The sequence below is a fragment of the Myotis brandtii genome, unplaced genomic scaffold (assembly GCF_000412655.1).
Source record: "Myotis brandtii unplaced genomic scaffold, ASM41265v1 scaffold149, whole genome shotgun sequence".
In the NCBI taxonomy this organism is placed as follows: domain Eukaryota; kingdom Metazoa; phylum Chordata; class Mammalia; order Chiroptera; family Vespertilionidae; genus Myotis; species Myotis brandtii.
The window spans coordinates 322,500-334,199 of NW_005355385.1; the positions used below are offsets into that span (position 1 = coordinate 322,500).

Genomic DNA, 11,700 nt, shown 5'->3' on the forward strand with positions numbered 1-11,700 from the left:
CACCCCCGCCCCCCGCCCCCGCAGTCTGAGAAGGTTTAGGGATGGCCTGGAGAGTAAAGAATGGTGAGCAGCTCTGTGTGTGTGTTGGGGGTTTGTAGGGGAAGAGGCAGTTTCTCTCTGCTGGGTCTCTATTGCTTTGCATCGTAACTTCTCCCTGCAGGAGGACCAAGTTGACTTATGTAGATAGATTGATCAATAGAAGTTGTATGTCAGGAACTGTGTTAGTACCTCCTTTAATTCCCTCCAACCCCTCAAATGAAGGAGATAAATACCAGGATTATCTCCACTTTATATTAGAGAATACAGGGCCAAGAAGATCATGTAAATTGCACCAAAACATACAGCTGATAAATGACAAAAATCAGGCTTTGAGGCCCATTAGCTTGACCATAGAACCTTACTCTTAGCCTATCTGCTTGATTCCATTTTGCCACAAATGTCTATATTTATAAAAGGTCAGAAAAATCTCGCCCAACTGAACTAAGAGAAATAATGTTTTCAATTTGCTTTAATATATTTAGAAACCAGACTTCACAAAAAGCCCAACTTTAAAGTAATCTAATCAGATTGGACAAGCTCAGGCAGGTTTTATTATGTGGTTTCCTTTGTGTGTAAAGCTAACTAGTGAATGTTGTTTGGGTCATCCTAGGGTGACCAACCATCCCAGTTTTCTCAAGACTAAAGGTTTCTCGGGTCAGGGGACTCTCAGTTTTAAAATCAGGACAGTCTGGGACAAACTGGGATGGTTGGTCACCCTTTATCAAGTAAAGGTATTTGAGCAAAAATATACTCTGCTTCTTTATCTTCTTGCAAATGTATTATAGCATCTAGCGAATATAAAATATTTCTCATTATTGCTCTCCAGCTGCACAGTTTGAGGAGACGTAATCCAACATTGAAACTTCTGGTCTTAAAGCAGGGATTCTCAGCCTGTGGTTTGCGTTTGTCAGGGCTGAGCATGACCAGAGGTGTGCAATAGGCCGGCAGGCTGCAGGCCATGTAGGACTCAAAAGGCTCAAGCACTGAAAATGGAAGCTGGAAAAGAAGAGGAGAACAAAGAACGAAGGAAACCTTGATACTTCAAAATGACTGGAAGACTCATCAGTGCCTATGGAAGGGAGAAAGGAAACTTCTGAATGATGAGCCTCCACGCAAATTGTCCATCGCTCCCTGATTTATTGGTCAGTTCCTACAGAAGTGCCTTCAATCAGTGTCTTGATTTGTCTTCTGCATGATTGAGAGTGCTGGTGTTGTAACAGTATTTAAATATGAGTGATTTCTATTTATTTTGAGTTTGTGGGATCTTGTCGTGTGAGTGTGGTTGTGAATGATCTCTTTTGGAAGATATATTGTCACCAAACTAAACTTCCTGCTTAATCACTTGTATGTGTCCAGAAAAATGTATAGTATTTGTCAGGTGCTTTGAATCCTCTATAATTATTGATATGTAGGAAGCACACAAACAAACCATTGGTTTGTATAGGATGATGGAGTGGTAAGTAGCAGACTTCAGATTTCCCGGACTGTCATCCACTGTCCTTTTAGAATATAATTTACAGCTGCTAATTTATTCATTCAGCAAACATTTATGAAATGCCCTTGCATGCCAATCACTGTGCCAGACAATGAGTCTACAGATGTGAGCAAAATAAAGTACTGCTCCTAAAGGAGCTCATAGCATAATGGGGAGACCGGTAGGAAAATGTATTATTACACTTCCTGCAGTGACATAGCATAAGGTGTTGGAGGAGAATGATAGTGAGAGGGAGAAAGTCTAGATATGCTGCCAAAAGGAGGGGGTACTGTTGGTGGCCAGTCAGTGTGTTCCTGGACAACTGAAAATACTTTAATAATCAAAGCAATTTTAGTTTGTGAGACAATATCAATAATTTTTATGTTTTTAAGATGTCAAATTTTTAAAAACTATAGAAAATAACTTTTGAATTCCTTTCCTATCATTATATTTACCCCTTATTTATTTGCCTTTGTCATGCAACCTGATGATTATTTATATAGTGTCTGGTATTATTTAACAGTTCTTTTTTATTTAAATGCAGTTGAATTTTGAATTTAGACTTTTCCATGATTCAAAATTCAGAAAGTCAACTAGGAGACATTAAAAACTCTCTACGCCATCCTTGTATCATCCAGGTTGCCTTTCTAGAAGCAACCACTCTTGCCTTTTGTTTATTATGCTTCTGAAGATATTCTATGAATGTTTGTGGAAATATATATATACAGACAGTCCTCGGGTTACATCAGACTTGATGTACGTCGTTTTGTGGTTATGTCGCCATCTCCCATTTATTTATTAAAAAAAAAGTTCCATCATTTCGATGTATGTACATATATGCTTTATGTGTTTTATTATTTATTTACCACAAGTAAAGGTCAGGAATTGTTACCTTTCTTTTACATTTTTTTTTTTTACTGTTTCACTTCATTACTGCTGTGTATGTGCTCCATGTAGTGATATAGGTGCTTATGTAGGTGGGTTTGACTTATGGCGAAAATCTCCTTACGTTGCGCCATAGGAATGGATCTCTGACGTAACCCGAGCACCTACTATATAGCATATATTTTTCTTTCTTCCTGTTTTTCACGTGTGTGGTAACACATTACATGCCTGCTGTACACTTTGCTATTTTTATTTAATATATTATTTTATATGTAGCAGTGGGACAAATATGAAGTTCCCAGAGGTCAGGCACCGTTGTCTTGTTAGTTTCTAGAGCACCTTTTCTATAGCCTCTTAGTGTCTTTCATAAGACTTAGTACATGCTAAATATGTACTACGTCTACATTTAGACAACCAGCAATTCATTGAGTACTTGCTTTATGACTGAGGAGGGACTTGGTTTATTTTGTCTTTCTCAAAATGGAACCCATGGGCTCTCTAACTGGGTCAATTTAGTCCTAAAGGATGACTTTATTTCTAATTCTGTGTGACAGAATCATGTCTGCAACTTGTTATTTTGTTTGTTTTCTCCTGAGTATAAACTTGACTTTGATATTGTACTTGAAAAATTACATGTTCTTTTTGGAAATTCCAGTAGAGTACCTTTACCCTAGACCCTCATGTGTGCCAATAAAGACCCATGAGTTATGCTTAAACCCTTGAGTCCTGCCAGTTTTCATCACTACAGAGGCCTCTTTAAGATCTTGCTTTCCAAAGGTGATGAGATTCAGATGCCTTCTCAGAAGCTCCCAGAGTATTCCTTCCCTTTTAGCCATTTACCTGGATTGATGACAAGGAAAACCTTCTTTGCTTTTCCACATGTCAAAGCTGAAGAAACAGGATCTCCAACAAAATGTCTTCTCTTATCTTTTTGCACATGTTCATTTGTATAATATTCCTTGTTTGTGTGATGTACAAGCAAGGATCCAGTTTATTCACTCCATTTCTAATTCTTAAAGCCTCCATGGTGTTAGATTTATAAAGCACTTTAGCCCTTTGTCTTGTGTTTTGTTGTAAATGACATAGGCAGAAATGATATATAATTCTGCATTTGATAATCACTGTATACACCTGCATTAATTTAATAAAACATTCTTATTTATTGTGGTTCCAGTACACCAGCATGACCATTTTTCTTGTCTTATAAAAACCACTCCTAATTTAGCATCCCAGTGGAGTCAGTTACTTGAAAGATCTTCAGCCATCTTCCTCGTTCTTTTTTTTCATAGCTTCTATGTCTACACAGCATGCTCTTAAGTCCTGCATAATGAAAAATATCAAAAGAATTATTTTTAAAAGCATATTTTGAAAATTTTTATTCTCTGTAACTCAATAGCTTCTTTTAGGAGAATACAAAAAAAATTGTCAGAATTGTGCCATCCGAATTGAAGAGTTGAGGGAGGGAAAGTGGAAGAGATGGAGTGGTAAAGAGAACTACAGGGAAACAAAGGGGCTTTCCTTTATGCGAGTACTCTTCTCAGATCAGTAAACATGGATATGTAAGCCAACACACATGAAGCTGGATGTAGTTCAATCTTCAGGTTCTGAATAGGAAGTGAGAAACCTAGAGCAAAGCCAAGGTTAGAATTGAGGCCTGGTACAGAGTGCTACCATAGGGAGATTTATGGTTTTAGAACAAATGACAACACTTGTCATTCAAGGAAGTATAGAACTTTTAATGCTGTCATCTAGCTTAATTAGTCACCAAGTTCACTTTACAGAGACTTTTGGTCATTTCTCTGAATCAGACACTCAAAAGGTGATGATGATTTCTAAGAATATATGCCAGATTCTATAAGGTGTTTTAAAAAAAATCTCTCTCTCTCTCTCTCTCTCTCTCTCTCTCTCGCTGCTAAATGTTTTCATATCATTCTACCATCCATTTTTAAAAAATACATATTTTTATTGATTTCAATAAGGAAGGGAAAGGGAGAGAGAGAAATATCAATGTGTGAGTGAAACATTGATGTGAGAATCATTGATAGGCTGCCTCCTGCACACCCCCTACTGGCAATTGAGCCTGTAACCCATGCATGTGCACTGACTGAGAATCAAACCGTGATCATCTGGTTCATGGGTTGCCACTCAACCACTGAGGCACACTGGCCAGGCTCCTTGTTATAATTTAAATATTTCCAGAATTATTTTTATTTTAAGAAAAGTTAAAGTTTGCCCAAACTGAAGCAATTGTTAGTAGTTGGGTGCTATAATTAATAATCATGATAATTACCATTCATTGAGCATATAGTCTATGCCAGGCACTAAGAGTTACATATATTATCTCATTTAATGCCATGAACCAGCAAAGAGGTGTTCCAAACAAGGAAACCACATTTGCCTGGATGACTGCCAAATCAGCAAAGTTAAGGAAAAGTGGAGCGTTAAATAGGCAAAAATAAATAAGTGCATAATTACAGTGATACTATGGGGAAGCTTTAAAAAAATTTTGATTGAAATTCCTGCTGCTTATTTACTTACATCTTTTCCCTCAACAAAAAATGTAAAAAGGTCATTTAAAAGTATTGTGTATAAGACTATGACATTAATTTTGAATGGACAGTAAATAGCCAAATCTTGGCTGAAATATAAACTTCTTAGTTTCTTAATTATTGTGAAGCTATCATTTTGGCTCCATTTTCCCCACTTATTAATGATCTGAGTACATATTCTATAATAGAAAAATGCAATTGGATGGACAGGAAGTCTAGAATATCCATTTCCATTGAGGAAACATTATTGGTAAACACAGATTCCCATCTCCTCTTTCCACTCAGTGTGAACTCTGTAGGAGATACCTTCTTGCAGAAAATGAGTATCTAATCCTGTCTTGGCTGAGGAGAAAGTCAGGCTTGGGAGATAGGCAGCCGTGGAGTGAAATCTCACTCACAACCAGGATTCAATCCCTCACCAGAGCTTTTCATGTCAGGTGACAAACCAGGGTGCGACCTAAGAGTTGAGGGCAGATCAGAAATGTTAAGGGACATGCATTGCAGAGATAGGCCCGAGGAAATGAGCAGCAGCAACCTGGTTGAAGATGAGGGAAAGGGAGGTGAAGATCCACCCAGTCTTTAAACTTGCATTATCTCTAGGCTGAGGACTAGCCAAAGGATCCCACAAAGGTTCTCAATGTGTTGATATCCCTGGGGATGACTACGATGGTGCTGTAATGAGTTCAAATAGTGTTCCTGTGCCTACATTTTGAGAAGGGGTAATTTTCAAGATAATAACTGAATAGGCTCCGATAATAACAGAAGAAGGCTGTGCTGTGCGGCAGGATTGCAGTATACCTCAACATATTAATCTGATTTTTCTCTGTGTAGTTCCCTTTTCCTGCCCTCTCTCCCTTTGTAGCCTGAGGGTCGATTTCCCTCCCCAGCCCCATGCCAAAGCTCAAACATAGAAAGTACCACAGTAACACCTGCACTTCCCACAATTCACTACAAGCAGCTCAGTGGCTCACAGTTACTCATTGGGCATCTTCCACAGGCCAGGCATTTACAGTGCATTGTGGGGAAGTGAAAGACATTAAATGTGGCTCATGCAGTCATGGAGCTTATTATCTGAGGAGACAATACATACATTCATGAAGAATTAAGTAATAACTCAAGTGTTAGGGAATGTGAGACTTTAAGAAAATGTCTCAAAACAGTGAGAAGAACTCTTTGTAATACTTTAAGCAATAAAAAAAAACTGGAAAAAAAAAAACAGTGAGAAGAGAGGGCATCAAAAGCTGTGAAGCAGAGGGAGGAAATCCTAGGTGCTAGGAAACCTGCAGCAAGGGGGCCAGATCCCACTTGGCCCCTGGAGAATGGAGAGGTGCCTACCTCTGAGGATGTGCATCTTAGTCCACTCAGGCTGCCATAACAAAACACCACAGACTGGGTAGCTTATCAACAACAGAAGTTTTTATTCCTCACATTTCTGGAGTTCGGGAAATCCAAGATCAAGGCACCAGCAGGGTTGTGTTGTGGTCAGGACCCTCTTCCTGGCTCATGTGTCCTCACATGGTAGAAGGGACAAGGGATTCTTTGTGGGGTCTCTTTCAAAAGAACAGTCATCTCATTCATGAGAGCTCCACCTAAGCACCTCCCAAAGACCCCATTGTCCTAATACCATCATTTTGGGGATTAGGATTTGGGGCAAAGAGGTGGACCAAAACTTTCAAACCATAGCTGTGTAGAAAGCAGGTGGTTTTTTTTTTCTTTTTACAAAGGACTAGAGGCACGATGCACGAAATTCATGTGAGAATAGGCCTTCCTTCCCCCAGCTGCTGGCACCGGCTTCCCTCTGGCACCTGGGCCCCAGACTTCCCTCACAGCCCCGGCTTTGTCTGGTCTAATTAGCATATTATGCTTTTATTATTATAGATAAGTTTAATGATTGAAGAAAATCTGTGATCCCTTATATTTCTAGTGGAAATCTAAATTAGTACAACCTCTGAAAAGGATAATTTGGCAATATCTATAAAAATTATAAATGACAGAGTAATTCCATTTAGAGAAATTAACCCTACACTGTATTCTCATAGATGTAAAATGACCTATGTATAAAGGATATTCATTGCAATTTTATTTATAATAGAAAAACATTGGAAACAACCCAAACACCCATCAATAGGGAACTGATTAAATGTGCTGGCACATCAAAACAATAGAATACTTTATTAGATAGCCATGTAAACAAATAAGGAAATTCTTTCTGTACTGTCATAAAAATAGACCTCCAATATATATTTATCATTTAAAAAGGAAGTTACAGAACAGTGGACAGTATGCCACTGTACACATGTTATATTAAGCATATAACATGTACACTATGAACACTTACTTTGCATACTAGGTACTTACTAGTAGTATGTATACTATGTACACTTAAAGCATATATTATGTGCACTATGTATCTTTCCAGATATACATTTTGCACCTTTGAAAGGAAAAAAATATAGATGTATATTTGCCATGTATGCAAAACATATATATCAGAAAGGATGCATAAGAAATTGGTAAAACTGGTTGCCTTTGGAGTGGCATATTGGGTTCCTGGTGGGAGAATTTTACTGGTGTAATCTCTTGGCTTTTGAATCCTGTGAACATATTACCTATCTATAATAATAAAAGCATAATATGCTAATTAGACCGGATGTCCTTCCGGACAAACTTCCAGACGAAGCCAGGGCTGCTAGGGAAGCCCGGGTCCCGGGTGCCAGAGGGAAGCCTATGCCGGCAGCCAGGGGAAGGAAGGCCTACTCTTGCACGAATTTCATGCATTGGACCTCTAGTCATAAATAAATAAACTAAAGTTTTTAAAAGTTTGAGCTCAATTACTTGCCTTTCAGGGAATTTTATAAACTTTAAAGGAAATAATAACTCTCAATGTACAAGTCCAATACAAACATCAGTTGTGAGGAAGTTTAAACAACTAAATTCCACCACCACCGGATTTCAGTCTGGACTTGAACCCAACTGATTTGAATTATTATTTTTTTCATTTAATTTTCCTCTATTTTTCACTGGTGTCACCTCAGCACACCTCTAATATGTGGAAGCATGATCAGGTAATTTATAGCCTTTGATTAAGCAGCTATGGGTTTGGATCCACGTGATGTAAATTATATTATAAACAAACAAATGAACCAAATCAACCCACTGTTAATAGACATGAAAATGCTTCCATAGATATGAAATAACTAAAACATTTGGACCTTGGGAAAGCTTGCAAAAATGATCCTAACATATTTATCCAGTCTGAGAACTGAGTTTAGGATGTGAAGTTTTTGCATAAGAGTGAGGTGAAGCTATTTGGTCAGCATTTCAGGGGATATTGGTGACTATAAAAACCCCCAACCTAGGCTTCCCCTTTTAGCATCTTGGCTTCTCTGTGGGAAACTTTGGCTGCCTGCCCCCAAACTGAGCATCCAGCCTTTGTTTGACAAGACACAAAAAAGCTGTTTCACCTCAAAAATCTCTGCAGTGGTAAAAACTGAAAAGGGAAAGATCATGGAGAAGTTACTCAAAAGACAACAAAATTTACATAACTGAAACTGATTAAGAGAACTGTTGTGAGAATTAAAGAAAATGCCATGTCACACTTGAGTAATAAAAAAACAAAACACCTAATATCAGCAACAGCAGATGACTAACAGCAGCCTTCAGGTGTCAAACACCTTTCTTCCTTTTGGACACAAATAACTTAGCAAGCTTGAGGTAATGCTAATGTATATGAGACCATACAAAGTCATCTCTTTCTAGGATACTAAGGGTGTTTGGGACTTTCAAACGTGATTAAAATAATTCAGGTTTCTAGCAGAGAACTTAAAAAACACACAAACCACTGCTCTATAAGTTGCTTTATACTAGGTGACCATGAAAAGGGAAAAAATCTAGCTGTATTGAGAAATGTACATATATTTGAGAAGATTGGGAATTTGCTTCAAAGACCTACAGTTGGTCAGACCCAAGTTCCAATTGCATTAATTCTATGACTTTGGATATGTAATTTAACTTCACTAAGCCTGTTTGCTAATGAATGAAATAAAATAAGGACTATATGAGGCAGCATATCTAAAATGCTTAGAACAATGCCTGGTGTAGTCAATTTGTTTACTGATATCACTGGTGGCAAGAAATGGTTTATTAAATTATTTTAAGGTGTAAGAGCTATGAATCCAACCAGACTGTTATTGTTATGAATGATTTAAATACTACTTTTTTTGAAATATATTTTTATTAATTTCAGAGATGAAGGGAGAGAGAGAATCATTGATGGCTGCCCCCTGCATACCCTACACTGGGTATCGAGCCTGCAACCCGGGCATGTGCTCTGAATCAGGAATCAAACTGCGACCTCCTAGTTCATTGGTCAACGCTCAACCACTGGCTGGGCTTAAAAATTATTTTTAATTAAAATTAATTTTGTATTTATTAAATTTTTATATTTAAAAATTAAAAACATTTAAGTTAAAATATTTAACTTTTCTTTTTATCTTTCAAGTTAAAATAACTGTGAATTAAAGTTCTGCTGGGTTTATGGTCCAAGTCTTAATAATTTTGGAATTTTTCATAATGTTTAACTAGAATTTCTTTTCTTTTTCAATTTGTACATTTAAAATTCTGGCATCAATTCCTTTTTATTCAGCTGGCTTCCCCCATGTCAGTTATTATGGAGCTACTGTAAAACAGAAGTTGTGTAGCATAACATAACATTTTTAGGGAAATTTAGTAAATTTTTTGGATAAACTATATTTTGTTTTGTTTTTAAAGAAAAATGCTTCATTCTTTGCTAATTTCAGAACAAACAGCTTCCTAGTGAAAGTAATTTCTCTTTTTATACCTTAAGTTAAATTTATGTCTATTCTAAATTTGTGTCAAATTGAACACAAAATCATAACAAAACAATGATGCAGCTTGGTTTCTAACTACACAGAAATGAGTGCACCATAAATGAGAACTTATCATTTTTATTGAACATTTGTTGAGCATCTACTGTATCCTCTAGGCATTATGTAGAATGCAGAGATGACCCAGATATTCACACTGCCCTTAAAAACATGAAGATTAAAACATATTATTAGTAGTAAAGGGCATAACTCCTCCCCCCCCCCAAAAAAAAACAAAAACAAAACATACAAATAATAGGACTTGTCAGAAATACAGACACAAACCATTGAATTACTGGAAAATATTTAAAGCAGTTTGAACTTAATTGTTAAACTCTCTACTGCTTCAGTTAAATTTGATCAAACCTTTGAGGGTTAGTTTATGTATTTTGGTGCCCCATTGAGTTTAATCCAAATATGGTATTTTTGTAGTTCCATCTGTTTTATGCCATATCACAGCACTAGAACATATGGAAATGATTTAATAAATAGTATTAACTTTTTTAGTATCTAATACATGCTAGGCAGTGTTCCGAATGCTTTGTTAATTCATTTAGTCCTTGGAGGAGGTGAGTGTAGCTTCCATCTACACTGCTGCCATCTTGGATCCTCTCTATTTATGTCCTTTGATTCTAAATGATAATTTTGCTGGGTAGAGTAATCTTGGTTGTAGGTCCATGCTTTTCATCACTTTGAATATTTGGTGCCAAACCCTCTGGCCTGCAAAGTTTCTGTTGAGAAATCAACTATAGTCTTATGGGAGCACCCTTTTAGGTAAATAATTGCTTTTCTGTTGCTGCTTTTAAGATTCTCTCTTTGTCTTTAACCCTTGGCATTTTAATTATGATTTGTCTCGGTGTGGGTTTCTTTGGGTTCATCTTGTTTGGGACTCTCTATGCTTCCTGGACTTGTATGTTTATTTCCTTTGCCTGGTTAGGGAAGTTTGCCATCTTTTTCTTTTCTTTTTTTATTTTAAGTTGTATTCTTTTATTTTTTTTTACATATTTATTGAATATATTGGGATTACATTGGTAAATAAAATTATATGTTTCAAGTGTACAATTCTATAATACACCATCTATATATTGTGTGTTCATCATCCAAAGTCTAGTCTCCTTCTGTCACCATTTATCCCCTCTTAACCCTCTTTTACCTGCCTCCTCAACCTTTCCTTTTGCTAATCACCATACTTTTGTCTGTGTCTGAGTTTCTTTTTGGTTTTTTAATTTTGCTTAATTCCTTCACCTATTTCACCTAGCCTCCAGCTCCCTCCCATCTGACAGCCGTCAGTCTACTCTCCGTATCTGTGAGTCTGTTTCTATTTTGTTTATTATTTTGTTCATTTGATTTCACATATAGGTGAAATCATATGCTATTTGCTTTTCTCTGACTGGCTTATTTCACTTAGCATAATACCTTCAAGGTCCATCTATGCTGTAGCAAAAAGTAAGATTTTTTTCCTTTTTATGACTGAGTAGTAGGTTTTTAATTCCTTGCTCTCTTTCTTCTCTTCTTGTACCCCTATGATTTGAATGTTCTTACACTTGGTTTTGTCCCAAGGCCCCTTAAACTATCTTTATTTTTTCTATTTTTTTTTTCTTATTGCTCTTCTGATTGGGTGTTATTTGCTACTTTATCTTTCAAATTGCTGATTCCATCTTCTGCTTCATCTAAACTACTGTTGACAGCCTTAAGTCCTTTTGAAATTTTCTTGATAGTCATTAAATCCAAGGATATATATCCTTCTTAATTCAAAAAATGACTTTATTATATTGCCTAGAAAGAAGAAATATTATTTCTTATTGTTTTTCAAGGGAGTTGGTTAGTTAAGAGTATTAAGTCCTGAAGAAATTTGGGACTTTTAGAG

At 36.7% G+C, this 11,700-nt stretch overlaps 1 protein-coding gene across 4 annotated transcripts in view; it reads left to right on the top strand.

Moving 5' to 3' along the window:
• The window catches only part of CD274 (CD274 molecule), a 15,229-nt gene extending 12,954 nt beyond the window's left edge, over positions 1 to 2,275 (top strand). For all 4 annotated transcript variants that reach the window (XM_005861330.2, XM_014535683.1, XM_014535681.1 and 1 more), the window contains exon 7: positions 866 to 2,275. In XM_005861330.2, coding sequence (XP_005861392.1) covers positions 866 to 888 — 23 coding nt within the window. In that variant the 3' untranslated portion in view covers positions 889 to 2,275. The remainder of the gene's footprint in view (positions 1 to 865) is intronic.
• The last annotated feature ends 9,425 nt before the right edge of the window (positions 2,276 to 11,700 follow it).